The sequence below is a fragment of the Tyto alba genome, unplaced genomic scaffold (genome assembly GCF_018691265.1).
Source record: "Tyto alba isolate M040663 unplaced genomic scaffold, T.alba_DEE_v4.0 Super-Scaffold_2, whole genome shotgun sequence".
Classification (NCBI taxonomy): Eukaryota; Metazoa; Chordata; class Aves; order Strigiformes; family Tytonidae; genus Tyto; species Tyto alba.
Genome location: NW_024881282.1, coordinates 83,991,154 through 84,010,382, shown reverse-complemented (window position 1 = coordinate 84,010,382; position 19,229 = coordinate 83,991,154). Strand labels below are relative to the sequence as shown.

The following is a 19,229-nucleotide window of genomic DNA, read 5'->3' as shown; positions in this document are numbered from 1 at the left end:
GATGGAGAAGAGCAGGTAGGCCTCTACCTTAGCAAAAGAAAGAATAATGAACCCTGCTATTTGAAAAGTGCCTCTGGCAATGCGATCATCTCCAGTATCAGCAAACTATTCTAAAAGCATGTTCACTGCTTTAATAGACACATGGGATACAGAATGAGTCAGATTCTCAGCTGCTGTAAATTGGTACAATTCCATCAAAATTAGCACTTTTACTGTAACAGTAGTACAAGAATCTAACCCAAATTTTTAAGAGAGCTTCATGAATGGCGAGGTGCAGGGAGAAACACATCTGATTTTCCACCATTAGTACTTTTACTGTACATCTTTTCCTTCACTCGGAAAAAACAAACCAACCAAAACAACCTTGCAGAATAAAGTTCCAATCTGCCCAACATCACTACGCTGATCCCTGGATATATATCAAGATAAGAGCATCTGCCACAGGACACATGTATCACCAGTTTCCATTTATTGAATAGGTAGTAAAAGAAAAACATGTTTAAGCTGAATCACCTAAATTACACCACAAAACATGACAATATTGATTATTGCTATAATAGTAATTAATACAAGTTAACACAGATCTTAATAATAACAAGCCCTGAAAATAATTCATACTGTGCAGGTTGGAGAAATAAAACACTTAAAAGCTGCATTTTTAAAAGAATGTCATGGCAGCTTATTATTTTCACAGCTCAGTATCAAAAGTTAACAGAACAATTCAGCTGATGGCTTTCATCAATGAACAATGGAAATAAAAAAGTACTTGAAAAGTTGCTATAAGTAAATCACAGTTTCTTCTGTTATTTCTACTTTCTACCTGTTAAGACCTGAACAATTGTAACAGTTTCCACAATATATCAGTCATAATCCATGTCTCCCAATGTAGACTAGTAAAATTTGGCCTTGAGCTGTACCTGCCCCGAATTCCAAAAAGCAATGTTATTTTCTTCTTTCTTAGAAAAGCACAACTGTGGTCTTAAAAAGTTTTCTTAGAAAAGAAAACTGAACGCCTCCCTCACAGCTGGGTCATGTACAGAGATAGATAAATAAAACGATCAAATAAGAATATACATGAAGTATGGCTGATAAGAGACCAGATAATATAAATCCTAATTGCTAGCTAAAAAGGAAAGGTACAGAATCTTTCCTGGGCTGAAATCACTAGTTCCAACAGGTACCAAAAAAATGATCCTGGCTGATGTCTCGTGCTTGCGAGGGAATATCATTCAATGACCTAGAGGATTTCAGTGCAAAGAAGTGGAAAACCCTGGCAGTACCTTGAGCAGAGGCATATTGGTGTGGAGACCTAAGTAAAGGAATATGCCTTCTAGCTGTTCAGATTTGCTCAAATGTTAGTTTTCTGTGCCATCCTAGGAAAACGTTAAGGCCGTTTTGCTTATTCTGCACTCTGACTTTTGCCCTGGTGCTGAAAGGCCTGAAAGAGAACTTGCTCTTTAAACATGAAATTGGTGTTGACCTTTAGAGTTGCAAAATGCTGCTTTCGGCTTCTAACCCCATTTTAGGAGCATGTACAAAGTTTAGGCTGTTTTGCAAACCCCAATCAGCCAATGCTCTTGTGACCATTCAACCTTAACATTATACAGGGCAGGGAGGAGGAGGAAGGAATAAAGCTATTTTACCCTTGTAGCTAGCTGGAGAGTTTCACCAAAAAATAAATACAAGGATGCATTTATGAAACTGTATCTTTAAATATGTGCTTCAATTATTTTCAGCTAAAGTTAAATTCTTATTTATTTACACAACATTGACTGTCATTCAAATTTTTTGCTTGCTTCTGTTGCTTTAAGACCTTTAACTTTTTAACTATAAAAATCATTCATATAATTGATACTTCTAAACAGATAAATTAATATAGATATTATTATTTCAACTGTAGGCTTGAAAATGAAATTAAATAGCTTTTAAAACATTCATAGGAGTAGTAGGGAACTTGCCACCACCCAGGAAATAATGTATTAATTCTAGTAGCTTTTTAACCATCCCAAAGCAGTAACAAATCAACTAAAGAATTCAAGGAGGGGGAAGGGGGAAATCCCAGATCCCAAGGCATTACTGGAATGCCTGCTGTGAGCTTCAAGACACTCATAAATTCCTTTATTTTTCCCTTAAGTTATTCCCTTATCAATAACTGCTGCTAGAAAAACTGCAAAAAGAAGTATCTACAAGGTAAAGCTTCTATGAAAGAACAGTCAACAGTGATAAGATTAAGAACATTTACTTTAAAGTTTAGTCAGGCTCCAAGGTAAAACAGAAAGGAACTACTTTTTCTTGTGGGTTGCAGGGTGTTTGGAGTCTGGTTTTCTGGGGTAGGGGTTTTATTTTTGTTTTCTACTTATTTGGTTTTTGGGTTTTTTTTTAATTGCAACATTCTGGTGCTTTTTTCTGGGTGTGTATTCTGAGCATGAAATGAGAACTTTTGATTAATTCTGGAGAAAAGAAAAAAAAATAGATAGTCTGACAAAATTCTGACCAAAAAGGCACAACATATCCAAGAAAGGGGGAAAAAAAACAAAAAAAAAAAAAAGAAAAACCCCACCAAACAAAAACCTTGTATCTTATGAATATTCAAACACATTCCATCTTTTTGATTGCCAAAAACAGCTGAAACAGTTTTTGTTATGACTATCTGTGAAAAGATCTGAGGCATTTCTCCCATTCCTAAAATACTTGATTGAAAAAGTCATGTATTATATACTAAGGCTTAACTGAGCACGACAGTGGTCTCCTGAGATGGTCTGTTAGACTTCTATCAAGTACAGGTATAGAACAAACTGTCCGTCAGATACAGTTTCAAGCCTGCATTTTCTAGAAAAGAATATTCGATCTTATCAAAACACTGCTAGACTGCATACAGAAACAGTGGTGCTAGACTTCCTGGAGGAAAAGATGTTCCTTTGAACAATGAATGCTATTTTATGGTATTTTTCACATCAGCCCTACTATTGAGTATTTCCGCACTATAACATGAAAACAGGAGTCCAGCACGATTTTTATTGGAATATAAATAGTATTGAATAAGGACCATGCCTGAAGTTTTTTGGGTAGGGGTGTTGCTGCCCTTTTTTTTTTTTTTTTTTTTTTTTTTTTTTTAAGATTATAGGTAACCACACTGCACCTGTAGGAAATATATCAGTCTGTTCTCTCAAGAATCTTTTGGTTGTGACTAAGACAACCTCCCTGACATCAGCTTCTCCTAGACAAACATTATGTAAGTGAAGAGTAAAGTTTTAATAGGCACTACTCCATGTATACTAGGTGACACTGAGGAAGACCAACAGAAGCAAGTCTATATTACTTAAAATGAAGAATGCTAATGGAATTAATACTATATGAAAGGGTATTGAGATGAATCAATGCTACTTCACCATTCTTGTATTGCTTTGCAAATTGAGATTAACATGACAGGGTCAGAAATACAACACTGGAAGGCACGAACACCTATCAGCTGGGTCCAGGTGGCACACATGCAGCATCATCTCAGCTATCAGAAGACACATCCACATCCAAAGAGCAGCGCTCTCAGAACTGATCTGTGTCCTCCGAGTCACTTGAGACCTCTGGACTCTGAAATGGTCTTTCTTCCCTTGGAAAACAGTGCACTCAAAGCACCTCTCCAAATATACCCTCAACCTTACAGAATGAAGCAAACACACAGTCAGGTTGTACAACAGACAATCTAGTAACTGTGATTACAGTGTTCTGGTACTAACACTTCCAGAAAACACTGGCTCCCCTGGCCAACATCTCAGTTACCTTCTTCGTGCCAGTGAGTTTCCAGTGCTGGACTCCCTACCCAGGGGGACAGTTCCCATCACTACATGTACTGGGCAGAACTGGCAGGGTTTCAGGAGCCGGGGTTGCAGGGGTGACCTGTGGGACGGGTCCATGACCTTCCCTGTGCCAGTCGTGGCTGCTCCAGCCACCTCTGAAACACCTATAACCAAGCCGTCGTGTGCCAAAATTTCAGTCAGTTGGAGGAAGCCATGATGGCTTGACCAAAAACGTATTTCTAAAAGCATGGCAGCTGCTAGAGGCAGGAGAAATGGAAGAGATGTGGGGAGAAGCAGAAGAGACAACTAGGAGGAGATGTTGTTGGAGACATGGCTGGAGACACGCTCTCAGAAGTAGGCAATCCATGCCAGGGTGGGGGCAGACATCTCCGAGAAGACTGCAGCCCAAAGGAGACCCACGCTGGGGCAGAAAATGCGCAAGACACAAGGAGCAGTGGACAAAAACAAGTAAGAAACCAGGAGCAGCAGAAAGCAGCCATTACATGCAGGACCTCGGCCCCCTGCCCTGCCTGTCAACTCACCAAAGCAACTGGGACAAGCCAAGGGTAACCCACAGCAAAAAATAGGGGAAGTTTGTCCTGGAGGCAGAAGGGAGAGAGGTGTTCCCCCTACACGTCCATTAAAGTTTTATGTTTTGAGGGTCCCCCCACCCCCAGTATCCAAATCAGCAATCAGAATGTTGTGTTGTTTGGCAAATTATGTAAAAAATTCCCCAAGTTGAGACTGGTTTGCCCACATCATCATATAGCTTAAATAAACCATGACAACCACCACTTCCTTACAGCCTTGCAACAACAGTAATTGGTAAGGTCAAATTTTCTACATTTTAGACAATAATGAGATTTTAAATCTTTCTAGTTCATGCTTGCCTCTCGTATACAATTTCTGAGCTACTCTACTGAAAGCATACCCATTAAAATTTAGTCAGTCCCAGTGACAAAACTCTTCATAGGTGCATTTTGTTTTGTACAATCTGGTCTTAAACATCTCAAGAGACAGACCCCTTCAGATCCTCACAGGTTATTTTGCAGATTAGCATGTTTGCTGAAAACCTTCTTCTCATACCAAACTTCCCTTTATTCATTTCAAACAAGTCTCATTATTATCATTCTTTGGTACTGCTCACTGAACTTACTTTCTTGTTCCCTAAACTCATCAGGTATTAACTCAGCTTTCTTGGTTTTTGTTTTAAATAGCTAATTTAATATCCAAAGTCAACTAAAACTTCCATATTCATTTGCAGGATTGAAAAATAAATAAAAAATTGTACTACAGCAAACAAATTAAATTGTGTTCTTAAGGCAGAAGCTATTAAAAAATTAAGACAGTGCTAGGTAAAGGTGGTCCTAACTATTGTAAACAATAAACACTACAACAACAATTAGAATCAAACAAAACTCCCAAATATTTCAGCTGTGGGTCTTAAATGAAGGTTAGCCTTAAGGTGAGACATTTCACCTGAAGGGACATGTATCTGTTTCTGATCACAAGCAACTTTGACACCATTACATAAAAAGGCACCTTCCCTCTGCTACTCAGTATTTTCTCAGAAGAAAATCTGAACAGTTTTACCCAAGTCTACTGGTACGGCAGGAAGACAATAAAATTGTAAGTGTCTTCAGGTTCCCCAAGTTTACCAATTCTCAGTTTGACACACAAATAAGGACATTGGGACACCAGAAGAATCACAGAACTAGACAAACACCACTCTGTAGAAGTTTCTCATCTTGACTTTCTCCCATCTTCTAGGTGGCAAGCTACACAGGCAGCCTGAGTGCTTCATCCCATCAAATTTATCTTTTCTGCCCTATCAGCAATCAGTTGAACTTTCAATGTACCTTCATAGAGCCAAGGAAAGCTGCAGACAGGACACAGCCAAGGAGAAACAGAAGTTTATAAACTACTGATAGTAATCAAGGCCTACTGTACTTGAAAAAACAAGCCCGAATTTTCTGTTAGGTTCCCCACATCTAGCAGCCTTCTGGCACAAAAGACATTTTTCAGCTATTTAATATTTTACCATGTCAGTGTAAACAAGGTTAGAAATCATTGCAGATCTCAACCTAACTAGAATAGAGTAAGTTTGATTTTGTCCCCAGATTTACAGTTTTCAATGTGCATCAGCCTGTCTGTTATTTTACATTGTAAACAACTGACAGTCAAGGTCAGAGGGAATTACGGCTCTCAGGGATGATAACCATTCAAGACTTCTGGTACATACTGCTTAGTTTCAAATTCTCATAGGAACAGGAGTTTCTTTCAGAAACAGTAGATTGCACAGACTCAGTATCGCAGTATACATGAGCCCAGACCATAGTTAAAATCTATAGTGTGATGTAAATTGTCTTTTCAGGGAAAGACGGTTGATATGCTTATCCCAATTATACTTCTTCTATTAAGAGAGGTTTTATTTCTCAGGAAAATAAAAACATCATTTGCAATGAATTTGCTTTAAAGAATCATAAAGCAGACTTGACAGCAGTCTCAGGTGAAATCTGCCTTATAATGAGACATCAATTAGCATAAAAGTAGCAAATATCACACAATCAGTGGAGAGACAGAGTATCTACATACATTGTTAAATTGTGCAGTCTTGATGTGTTATAAGTCTTTCAGATTTCACCCCTTGAAGTTGACTATATAGAGAATGAATTCTGCATTGGTGACTAAAGACATTAGTAGGGAGGAACTATGATCGGTCTAATGAGTAAGGTCCATCTATGCTGCCACATCACAAGAACGACTGCAGCATGAGGTAAAGGTGCCCACAGTAGCTTTCAGTTACAGCTCCAGCAGCACAGAAACGGGCACACAGTGATTTGTCAGGCAGCACCTCCACAACTGCATCTCAGATATACCACGGCACTGGAGCCATGAAATGCAAGACTCCTGAAAATTGACTGCAGCAGCAACTGTAGCAGACATGAGTAATGTTCTTCCATGCCTAATATATAAAAAGGCAAGTACTACAAGCAGCAGGAAAAATTCATGAGTTCATAAGGATACCAAAAGCAAGAATCCACTCGCAAATGTGAACGTGTGTGATTCAATTCCCACTGAAGTCAGCAGTGAACTTAGCAGTGGCTTCAACTACTTCTGCACACGAAATAATTCTGACATCCATTCTCCATTAAGAATGCCTACAACTGCAGCTACGATACCAGACACATGGTGTTATGCAGCTGTAGTTTACCAACACAAAGACGTCTCTGTGTAAAATAGAACTGTTTCGAGGTCATACACCAAATTATGTCACCCTGCTGAAGCAAAGGCAGTCTAAAGGTGAAGATGACTGTTTTAACTGACAGTTTATAAAAACAATGACATTACAAAACACAAGAAGGTGGGGGGGGGGAAATCCCACCAAAGCCAAAATGCACACACATCCCTCACAATACTATAAAAGTACATAATTACTAGCATGTTTTCCACCCGTCACTGATTTTTCTGGATTTTAACTGCACTTCATGTATTCAAACATAAATGCAAAACACCAAGAATGGCAGAGAGTCTTTATTGGATATTATCAAAAATAGCAAGGCAGCTTGTGTTCAGCTTCTGCAAGTTGGATACTTACATTTGTCAACTGCAAAAGTCCTAACACAATTTAATACCCTCATCTTTTACTTGCCAAAAAGACAGAGATTATTTGTCACAAAGGAGGTGCTTTGGTAAGGGTAATTGGATCTGGATTCTGGCATTTTTTGACTTGACTTTAAGACGTAACATTAGGTCCCAAATCAACAGAGACTTCAGTAAGGTTACTAAATACATGAAGATAAATGAATCTTATCTTTGTTCATATACAACCATTAAGTAACCTCAAATGCGTTGGGACTTTTTTTAAAGATGAACATTATAGCAAAATTTTTAAAACGCTGTTCAAGAACTTCAAGTTTGTTTATATATAACACAGTTACTTAAACCCAAAATTTATCTACAGTTTTGAACTGTATTTCTTGTAGACTAATCAATTTTCATTCCCAAATAAGACAGTCAGAAACATTTCACTCCCTATGCAGGATAAAGCTCCAGAACTAAAAAACAGATAGAAATGGAATTGAAAAGCACAGTGAAAACTTACACAGCAAACAGTTTCCAGAAGATCTATTAAGAGGCGTAATAATACTTTCACCAAATAGGCAACACAATAAAAAGCATAAATATAATAGTAGCAAACACTTAATCTCATTTTCTTTTCAAGCTTGCTACTTACTGTAGAAACCCAAATCTATCAGTGACTTTGTAAAGATGATAGTCAGCATCTTCCCATGGTTCAATCTGAGCACCTTCTCGTCCCTAAAGAGAAAAAAAAAAAAAAAAAAAAAGCCAAATTAAGTTCTATGACACAATAAACTAAGACACAAGAGACAGGATTCAACCACTCAAAGCATAATCTTTGGGATACACACATAGTAGGGTAGAGGAGGGGGAGGAGAACACTAGTCCTGAACTGACCAACCAAGAAGAAAGAGTAGCAAACCTCTCCCAGCCCCTACAAACAGTATTTTCATCACAGGAGATCTCTTTTGGTCACTTCTATACACAGAATAAATTTCAACCACAGACTCATAATAATCTCACACCTGTCATCAACCTCCATAATAGTCCATCAAGGCCCCCATGGAGTGCCTTCTATTCATTTTATTTCCAAAGTCCATCTTTCCTGAGACATCACCTAACAGCACATACTGAAGACAGCCACAAGCTAACATACATGCTGGCTTCCAGCAGCTGTCAAACAGAATGCAGCACTGAGTTTTCCTTCAGTGAAGCATTCATTCATGTTCCTGTCTTCTACTCTAATTCCCAATTTTTGTAAGACTTGGAGAGATTTATGTATATTTCAGCTATATATTCTGGTGGTATAGGTTATGCACAGGTTACTAGGTATGAAGAGAGGCTACTACTCAGAACACACAATGTACTGGGTTTGCATGGCAAGGTTTTGGTGGCAGGGGGGCTACAGGAGTGGAAGCTTTCCCTATGTCTGACAGCGCCAATGCCAGCCGGCTCCAAGATGGACTTAACCACTGGCCAAGGCCAAGCCCGTCAGCAACGGTGGTAGCACCTCTGGGATAACATATTTACAAAGGGAAAAAAAAAAAAAAAAAAAAAAGGCAAAAGTAGGCAATTGCAGCCAGAAAGAGGAGTGAGAATGTGTGAGAGAAACAGCCCTGCAGTTACCAAGGTCAGTGAAGGAGGAGGGGGAGGAGGTGCTCCAGGAGCTGGAGCAGAGATTCCCCTGCAGCCCGTGGTGAAGACCATGGTGAGGCAGGCTGTGCCCTGCACCCAGGGAGGTCTGTGGTGGAGCAGATCTCCACCTGCAGCCCGTGGAGGACCCCACACTTGAGCAGGGGGATGCCCGAAGGAGGCTGTGACCCCGTGGGAAGCCCCCGCTGGGGCAGGCTCCTGGCAGGACCTGCAGCCCCGTGGAGAGAGGAGCCCACGCTGGAGCAGGTTTGCTGGCCGGACTGGTGACCCCACGGGGGGCCCACGCTGGAGCAGCCTGTTCCTGAGGGACTGGACCCTGTGGGAGGGACCCACGCTGGAGCAGTTTGTGAGAGCTGCAGCCCATGGGAAGGACTCACACAGGAGAATTTCATGGAGGACTGTCTCCCACGGGAGGGACCCCACACTGGAGCAGGGGAAGAGTGTGAGGAGTCCTCCCCCTGAGGAGGAAGGAGTGGCAGAGACAATGTGTGACAGATTGACCACAACCCCCATTCCCCATCCGCCAGCACTGCTTGGGGTGGGGGTAGGAGGTACACAAAACTGGGAATGCAGTTGAGCCCAGGAAGAAGGGAGGAGTGGGAGGAAGGTGTTTTAAGATTTCATTTTTATTTTCTAATTATCCTACTCTGATTTTGTTTTGTAATAAATTAAACTAATTTCCTTGTCAAGTCTGTTTGCCCATGATTAACTGCTGAGTGATCTCCCTGTCCTTATCCACCCAAGAGCCTTTCGCTATGTTTCCCGCCCTGTCCAGCTGAGGGGGCCAGTTGATAGAGCAGCTTTGGTGAGCACTTGGCACCCAGCCAGGGTCAAGCTGCCACAACACGTGCATGGTTTTTCCTTATTAAAACAAAAAAACCCACAGCCACTTACTTAAGTGAGCACTGTGCAAACCACCACTAACTCTAACATGTAAAATATTTCATGAATGCTACATACAAGTCTATTGCTCCGTACTGCAGTGACACTCATGAAGTCTGTAAGTGTTACAAGAATATGTGAATAAGGTGCAGGCATTCTGGGAGTACTCTTTGCCAGGCTTTTACTTGACAAGTGATTCAAGAAAAAAAAGGGATATGACTAGGATGTTTCAATTCCTCACATCAATCTGTCAAAGAATGCAGTTCACTCATCTTCTAAATTCTCTTAATGATGACTTAAAAGTTTCTATTACCATAACCAAAAACTAAATAAATAAAGAGTCCTTCTGATCTCACAGATATATTGAGCATCCTCAAACACCCCAGTTTCATTAATTCTAATACATTACACTACCTTAAAATAACCTCAAAGCAACTTGTCATACACCTGAAAAATGAGTTGAGTCATTATCCAGAACATCCCCCATGGAGGGAGAATTTAATTCACCCAGAGGCCAGCATATCATGAAACCATCAGATTAGTACTACACAGAGTATTTAAAACAAAAGCTAGCAGGAACCATGATTCATTTTTTAAACAGACATATTACTAAGATTAATTATAAAATGTCTTTTAAATTACTATCAAGTTCACTTACTCTGTCATACTTGGCAACTATCTCTGCTCGTTCTTGGGCAAGTTTGATAGCAGCATCCTGCTCAGCATCTGCACCTGTGGAGAATTAAAATAACACTGTTCAGATTCTCTCCCTGTGAACAAAGAACTGCAGCTAAATACTTGGAAAATCAACTTCAGAGACTATTTGGATGGAGAAATGCCAAAACAATTGTATCAAAGCAAAATACGACCTTGGTGCATATCTTGAACAATGTTCAGAGTAAAATACAATTATTGGATGGTATCCTAATTGCTGAGTTTAGAATGATCCCGATTTTCCACCAAAGTATATATTAAATAAAGATAAAAAAATAATACCCCCACAACCCACTAACTGAAAGACTGAAGAAAGCATCAAAAGCTACTATATGCCAATTCCACAAATATTCACATAGTCAAAGAAAGCCGAAACATACAGTAGTGGTTTAAAACAAAAGTGTGGATTATTTACAAGGTTTGTAGAGAGGGAGTAGAAATACTGCATGACTTCATCTGAGAAACTGCCTAAGACTTATTTCTCAGAAAGCATGAAAGGACATCGTTGTAGTATCAGAATTGCAACTTGGGCAACCCAGAGTTGTAATAAGCATAAGAACACGACAACAGGAAGGTTGACAGGCAAGAAAAAACAGATGCATGGGTAAGCACTGGACATCAGTACACTGCAGATGCAGCAGTTTACTGCAGCAGTGGAGTTAAGAAAATTTAGATAAATCTGGTTTGATCAAGAAAAGGTGAAGCAGGCTGCATGTGTAATTGAATTAGTTTCCTTGGCATTGCTCCCTTAGCCGAAACCACCTCTAGAACATGGAAAGGAATGTAAAGAGGGCACCAAGAAAAGAAAAGTAAGAAAGATGCTGCTTTGAATATTCAACATGATGCATTTCAATATCCCAGAAGTGATTATGACTTCAAACTAATGAGGCAAATCAGTTTTAATCAATAAGTTTGTGAAAGATTCAAGAATTCATTTGTTTCAATTATTAAAAAGCAATAAACTCCAAATAAAGCAAAGCTTTAAAAAGGTTTGAAATAGTTTTCAAGCACACACTGTTATAAAAATAATCCCAGGTATGTGTTTTTTCTTCACTAATTTGATCATGGCAACATAATGAACTCCAGGAATGGTACGTATCAACCATCTGGGCCATGAAATAGAAGAACAGATCCAACATTACAGTTTTCTATCACATGACACTAATTTATCTATTTGTTCAAACCCAGTATTTCTTTAATAAAATTTACTTAATACATTTCTCAGATATTTAAACAAGAAGTTGTGCCAAGGTGGCCTTCTAAGCCATCTGTTAGAGATTTAACATGGTCTCTGCATGTTTTCACTTGAAGTTTCTTTAGCAGACAAAACCTCAGCGTGCCCCACCACAGACACGAGCACCAGCATTCAGGCAACAGAAATGCTTGTCCCAAACTTCCCCTAATGGAAAGTCTGACTACTTCTTCAAAGCTTTCACTTATGATCTCTAAAAACTACACTTTGATATCTTTATTCTGGCCTCCTTCTGCTTGTCACTATCATTTGCCAATCATATTACTCCCATTTGTTAGCAAGGACATCAAGCTCTTCCATTTTTTCCAGTGTGCACCAGAACCAGCACACGTGTGTTTACACAAGTATTTGAGGGAGAAAAAAAACAGTAATTAGGAATTACATTTGCTATATTTGGAAAGTATGTATTTATGTGCCACAGCACTGATAAATAATTTCCTCCCTGTAAGGTAAGAGGTGACTAGACTCATTTCATATTGCTCAGCCTTTGATGTTGTCCAAGCAGCACACTGTTCCTCCTGCTCCTTCAGGTGCTGGATCCACCTTTATCCCTATGCTTAAGAAGAACCACAAGAAACAAAGCACTTCGGTTTCAGGTTTGTTTTTCTCTAATGCAGTTTTAAAGAGATTGCAGGACTCCGTTACCCTAGCTACTTACATGAATGCTGACCAAGACAAAACCCTTACTTGGCAACCGCAGAGCACTTCTGGAACCACTCCCCAGCACTGTCACCACACAAGACTGAACTCTACACTACTCTGAGTGCATTCAAGCACTATATATTCCCTGGCACAATGATAACAATCTGGTTTTTATCATTTACTAGTTGACATACTATGCCTACTAAACTGACAGTATCCACTAAAGCTACTAAATCCACACTGACATAAAGTAGTAGATGAAGCCTAGTATTACTTTCAAAGTGAGAAGCTAAAGGAACCATAATAAAAATTAAATTGCATTTTCTTTTGTAAGACACAAAGAACTCTGTGTTTACGGTAAGCCTTTATAGAAGGCCACTTGTGGGTTTTTAAAAAGTAAACTTTACGTTTGCTTAGAAAGCTGACATTCCTTCAGAGAATTCAAGTACTGAGCAATCCTAATCTTCACTTCTCCAATGGACAGATATGGAGGAAAAGCTTACTAGTTTAAAGTGGTACTGTGGCTGGCCTTCTAGAAATGGCAAAAAAAAAAGTCCTATCACTATTTTCTCAGTAAGAGAGAGATTAGATTTGATTTGAGAAAAAGTGCAGCTGAATAATAAGCAGTCAATATTGTAATACATAGTAGTCAGTACATTCAAGTACTAAGTAGTCAATACATCTATTCACAGAATTAAAAAATAGATTACTACTTTTATTTAAAAATGTACACAAAAGGACACACACACCTCTTCAACAACACAGATGAAGTAAGTGGCAAAAGTTGAAACAAAGCTTAAAACTTTGCTTCAAAGAATGCAAAACTGTATTTGCACCAGAAACTGAGTCCTGATTTATGCCGAAAACATGGCCATGACCTACCTTCCTTTCCTCTGCACAAGTAGCGTAGGAATCAAAGTTGGCATGTTCTCTGCCTCATGACAATTCAATTACATTTAGTGTGGAAATTATCATATTCATTGCCTTTAAAGTAATCCTCTTCACTTTCTGTCAGAATCATCTTAACCTTCTAGCTGTACTGAGATAGTTTAATGTTACGTTAATCCATCCATACTGAAAACTCAGAAAATAACTTGAGACAGGGACAAAAGGTTATATTTTGGGAGATAAGCATAAAATATTATTTTTCTTATGAGAGGAATTATTTAAATATCTCCAAGTTAGAAATTACACAATGATTCCTGATAAAGTAAAAGCTAAATATGGAAATAAGAAAAATTCCACATGAAATATCCCCCTAGGCAAAGAAATACATCACTATATCACTACAAAATTAAAGACAAATAACTAGTATTCCAGTGCCTTTTCAGATTTATTCAGTAAATCTTATCTCACTCAAGGCAGTTTAACATGTGAAAGAAGTATGATTAGATTTTCTAATTAAAAGTTAGCATTACAGATGATCAACACCACATTATGGAGGAAACAATGCAATCTCGGATGAGGCTGACATTAACATACAGTCAATTAACTAGTACAGAGAACTGATTCTGACTGAAAACCGAGGAAATATATTACCAGTGACCTGGCAATAAAATCTCCCAATGGCGGCATGCTAAACAGGGCATTTTAGTCCCCCCAAAAACTGGTCAGGCTTACAAGGTACAACAAGCATGCTTAAAACCCTGCCAAGTAGCAATATCACACATCTAGCTTTTGAAAAAGGTAAATCATAAGAAGGAAGGCCAGGAACAACCATTTTTGAACAGTTGACTTGATACACTTAACACTCCTCATTACAGAGTATTTTTCCCTTAGCACCGTGTCAGACGAACTTGTTTTCTATATTTACAAATATTGTAAATCTGTAAGTGTTGAAAAGCCACATGCAAAGGAACTGAAGCATCATTACAGTCAGAAAAATCAAAACAGAAAAATCCCAATCTGTGATGACATGAAAAAGGGCTGACCTAACAGTCAGATTACTGCCTTCCTGCTACACTTGGAAATCAGATTATTTTACTGGTCAGTGCTGCTGAGGTGACCAGTAACCTATTGGATTTAAACTTTCAAAAGGATATTTAAGGATGGGACTAGAACCAGTTTCATTTTGTAACTCTCTGATTTTGAACTGCTGAAGAGTCAGGCCTGCTAAATTAGACATCTGTGGACTGCCATCAGCCCTACAAAATGAGAGGAAAGCATTCCCTAGTGTCAGTACCAGCTTTCTTCCTTTGTCACTCTAATAGGAGTCTCTCCTTACCTCACCATTTATCACCAATTATTGAAGACTTGAAAGAGGTAATTTATTCGGGAACAGAATGTTGTGGTGGTATGTAAGAAATATAAGTGGCACGGTCAAAAAATTAAACTAGTCCTACACAAGGACACGGTCCTAATTAGTCTCTAGTACTTATTTTCTGAAAGATGAAATAAGTGATCTGGAGATGCCAGAATTACTTAGTAGCAAGAAATTTACAGATGAATTCTGGGTGTTATCCTGCTAGATGGTCTCTGTGTGCATCGTAATTGTATTTAAAATAAAAGCCCACATTTTCAAAGCTGGAGGTTTTTTTAAATTTCAAAACCCTTGTCCAGTTCAGTCAATTGATATAAAATTGAAAAACATCATGCTAAATTAAAATTAATTCCTAAAACTGACAACAAGCTTCTTATACAAACTTAACAACTAACTGGAAACTTCCAGTTCCCATGAAGCAACTGCAATTCTAAGTATCTTGCAGCTTGTGAGGAATATTGGGGAGAACAGCTTACTTTTCTAGAATTCCAGATTCTTCCAATCTGAAGGAAGAAAGATAATTGCAGTAAATTTAAGTAAGGAGGAACTAATAATATTAATAGACATAATGCAAACAAAAAATACGTAATGTTCTGCTTTATAATGAATGCTAGACTAACTGGAATGGTCCAACTGCTATAAGTGACATATTTAGCGACAAAACAACAGATCCAAGTAAACCTAAACACTGTTAAAGAGAAAATAAGGACATGCCCTACAAATAGATGCAAAATTGAAATTCTGACTATTAGTAAAAATTTTCTCGAGGATAGAAATTTTTACAGGAAACCACGTCTTGATACAGAGCTACAGTTTGACAGATCCAATCCAGTCCAACTAAAAAAGAAATAATCCTGCCTTACTCATGCCTTTGTGCCATTTTCTCCCTTCTGTTTCACAGGCAGCAACAGTAACTGTAGAGGTAGGCATCTACAGACACCAGAGAACCTTTGATCCAAGGTCCCCTTCCACCCACCTAAAATAAAATTTAATAAGGGGGCAGGAGGGGGAGAAAGAAGGGGAGGAAGGCAAAAAGGCAAAAAAAAAAAAGGAAAATGTAAAATTGTCGGTGACACATTTTTGTATTACTTTAAATTAGCAAGCTCAACACTGAGGATCCTTCTTGCAGCCCCAGCAGTAACCCAGTTTTCCAAAATAAAGGGGGAACTGGCAGCACTATGCTTTGTGTTTCCAGCAGCCAAGGAGCAGCTGAACAGCCTGTGACAGCCTGGCAGCAGCTAGGCTGCTCCTGGTCAGGGGTGGCTAACACTAACAGCCCATAGTTACACCTGGTTTTCATCGTACAGCCTGACAGAAACAACCTATGCTGAGTGAGGAACTGTTAGAAGACTGTAAAATGATGGTCTTTCCCACAAGAAGAAAAGCTTCTGCTCTTCAAGGTTTACTAAGTACCTCTAGTTTGAACTCTGACTAATCCAGCATGGCTCCTAATCCTGTTCAGCTACAGAACTGCAAAGCAGTAAGGCATAGCATTTTAAAAAGTGATTGTCATCTGCAATCCACTAAGCATGCATCTCGAGGCCATGCAAAAGTAGCCGTACAATTTATGGGAACGATCTTTGGGATGACCCAAACTCACTAGTGATATTAATTATTCCTGAAACAACCCAAAACCAGCTAGTTAGATCCAGTACCTCTCCTGGAACAGGTAAGAACAGGCAAGTGCTAGCTCCCTCATCAAGGTAGCATGAAATGAATATCACCGAGAGCCTCAGCATGTTCTTTACACATATCAAAGGAGTGTGTAGGTACAAGGTACATTATAGTACTTATGCATTATCAGCAGCATAATAAATTGCCTCTTACAGATGTGCCATAAATTTTAGTAGACTCACAGAATCACTTAGGTTGGAAAAGACCTTCAAGATTATCAAATCCAACTGCAGACCTAACACTGCCAAGCCCACCACTAAACCATGTCCCTAAGTGCCATAGCTACACATTTTTGAAATACCTCCAGGGATGGTGACTCAACCACTTCCCCCGGCAGCCTGTTCCAGTGCTTGATAACCCCTTCAGTGACAACATTCTTCCTAATATCTAATCTAAACCTCCCCCTGGTGCAACTTGAGGCCATTTCCTCTCATCCTATCACTTGTTACTTGGGAGAAGAGACCAACACCCACCTCGCTACAACCTCCTTTCAGGTAGCGATGAAGTCTCCCCTCAGCCTCCTTTTCTCCAGACTGAATCAACCCCAGTTCTCGCAGCCACTCCTCATAAGACTTGTGCTCCAGACCCTTCACCAGCTTCACTGTCCTTCTCTGGACACGCTCCAGCACCTCAATGTCCTTCTTGTAGTGAGAAGCCCAAAACTGAACCCAGTATTCAAGGTGCAGCCTCACCAGTGCCGAGTACAGGAGGACAACCACTCCCCTAGTCCTGATGGCCACACTCTTTCTGATACAAGCCAGGATGCCATCGGCCTTCTTGGCCACCTGGGCACACTGCTGGCTCATATTCAGCTGGCTGTCAACCAACATCCCCAGAAGTAATGCCTCTTTCCATGTGGCTGAGGATCAGTACACTAATAGCATCCTGTGTAATTTTATCCCAAATTCTGAAAAAGAGATTCCTCCCGTTTTTGTTCTATGACCCATCATCACTGCCTCCTCAACTGCGGAGCAATCTAAAAACCCCTTGGAACATGCTAATTTGTTTTCCATTACTTCACTCAAATTCTTGCTTGTTTGCACATTACACATTCCACTGCACAAAGAGCTGCACTTGCACAAATTCCTGTCTGCAGGCACTACCCAGCTGCTACACATCTACACATTCAAAGCACATATCAAAGCAATAAACAAAACATTTTGTAAGTCTCTGGTCGTATCAGAAAGTCCCTTTATTATTCAGGCTGTTTATTTTCCTTCCAGTCCAGTCCGAGAAACAATAAAAGTCATGACGCTATACTTATTAGTATTTTGTTGTGGGTAGACAACATTCCAAAGAGAGAATCTTGGCAAATACCTGCACACAGATACTAAACCCGCTCTGAACAAAAAAGATTAAGCATCATTTATTATAAATTATTCTTCTCTTCGTGCAGACAGAAGAGCTTTTAACATGAAGTGAAATAGTTAGAAAAGTAATCCCTTTTACATAGCAACACTTCATCAGAAAAACACTGTTTCCAGAAGTTAACTGAGCTACAGTTCTTTCACCATTAAACATAATTATCTACCTTAATAGTACTAAGTATTTAAAACTCAGAGTTAACACTAATATGAAAAGAGAGATAAGTAAAACAGCACATGGTATAAACAATTAAAGACCAGTACATAAAATAAAACATTTTACCAGGCTTTAGATTATGATTTTCTGCCCAGTCTTTGTAAAGCTCTGATTTAGTCTTCATTAAGTGAATCTGTTTGTTTCTAGACCATATTCTAAATCAGCTTATCAAAAATGAACGGGGGAAGGTTCTCTCTCTCCACTTGCAGCATTTGCTCCAGAAAACCGAGTCACTTGACACGTGCTCCTTCTTTTTTGTGACATGGCCCTTCTACAGTTACATGAGCTGTAGATATCCAAACAAAGATGCCATTTGTTAATAAGAAGTGTCATGCAGGCACCATGCTAGTGTTCTCCACCACAGCCCACAGCCCTGCATTCCAGCTAATAATAAACAAGAGGATTTGAACAAACAGCCTCAGAGGACAGGGCTCCTGTAACACATCAGTGTTACACCCTTGGGTAAGAATTCTTACTGGTATTTACCAAGTGCTGCACAAAAAGCATCTTATTTAAAGGACTTACTAGAAATGGGGCTTGAAGTACCCTCTTTCTGGCTTATTACTTAAGAACACAAAATTAATTAACTCTAAAAATACAGTTTAGATTTCTGTAGCTCTCTGCATTCTCTACTTACAGGATGGAGATTTTACACATTTTCTGTTTAAAACTCCTTTATTGTTTAGAATGTCTTGGGTGCTTGAAATACCTAAGACGTCAGGAGCTGACAAGAACTTTTTCAGTGATGAAAGTATGAAAATTCAAGATCTAATATTGGTAGAATTCATCTGCATCCTCAAAACCTGAAAAACAAATCTCCATGCCAATATTCAAGGAGACACACACCAAGTCGTTTTCCTGAATAGATTTTAGTCCTTACACATGCTCTCTCAAGCTAAATGTCAGCTGCTATGTGATGCTTACAGCCAGGAGCCAGCCAATTCCATTTCTTAACCTAAGCAAGTCAGAGCACACACACTAACAGACCTGGCTGGGAAGACGTGTGGGCTTCCAGCATTTTGTGAAGCCAACAGGAAGATGATCAGTGGGACTGTTCAGCCTGGAGAGGAGGAAGCTCAGGCAGATCTTACCAACAGGCGTAAGTACTTAAGGGAGGGTGTAAAGAGGATGGAGCCAGGCTCTTTTTGGTGGTGCCCAGTGACAGGACCAGAGGCAATGGGCACAAACGGAAACA

The 19,229-nt window shown here is 39.4% G+C and overlaps 1 protein-coding gene across 6 annotated transcripts in view; it reads right to left on the bottom strand.

Annotated features, from left to right (window-relative positions):
- The window catches only part of USP6NL (USP6 N-terminal like), a 139,385-nt gene that overhangs the window by 63,293 nt on the left and 56,863 nt on the right, over positions 1–19,229 (bottom strand). For 5 of the 6 annotated variants that reach the window (XM_042792749.1, XM_042792751.1, XM_042792750.1 and 2 more), the window contains 2 exons: positions 10,570–10,643; positions 8,032–8,114 (listed from right to left, as the gene is read on the bottom strand). In XM_042792749.1, coding sequence (XP_042648683.1) covers positions 8,032–8,114; positions 10,570–10,643 — 157 coding nt within the window. Of the gene's footprint in view, positions 1–8,031; positions 8,115–10,569; positions 10,644–18,100; positions 18,216–19,229 lie in introns of those variants that run through there. The other variant, XM_042792748.1, reaches the window with a different exon arrangement.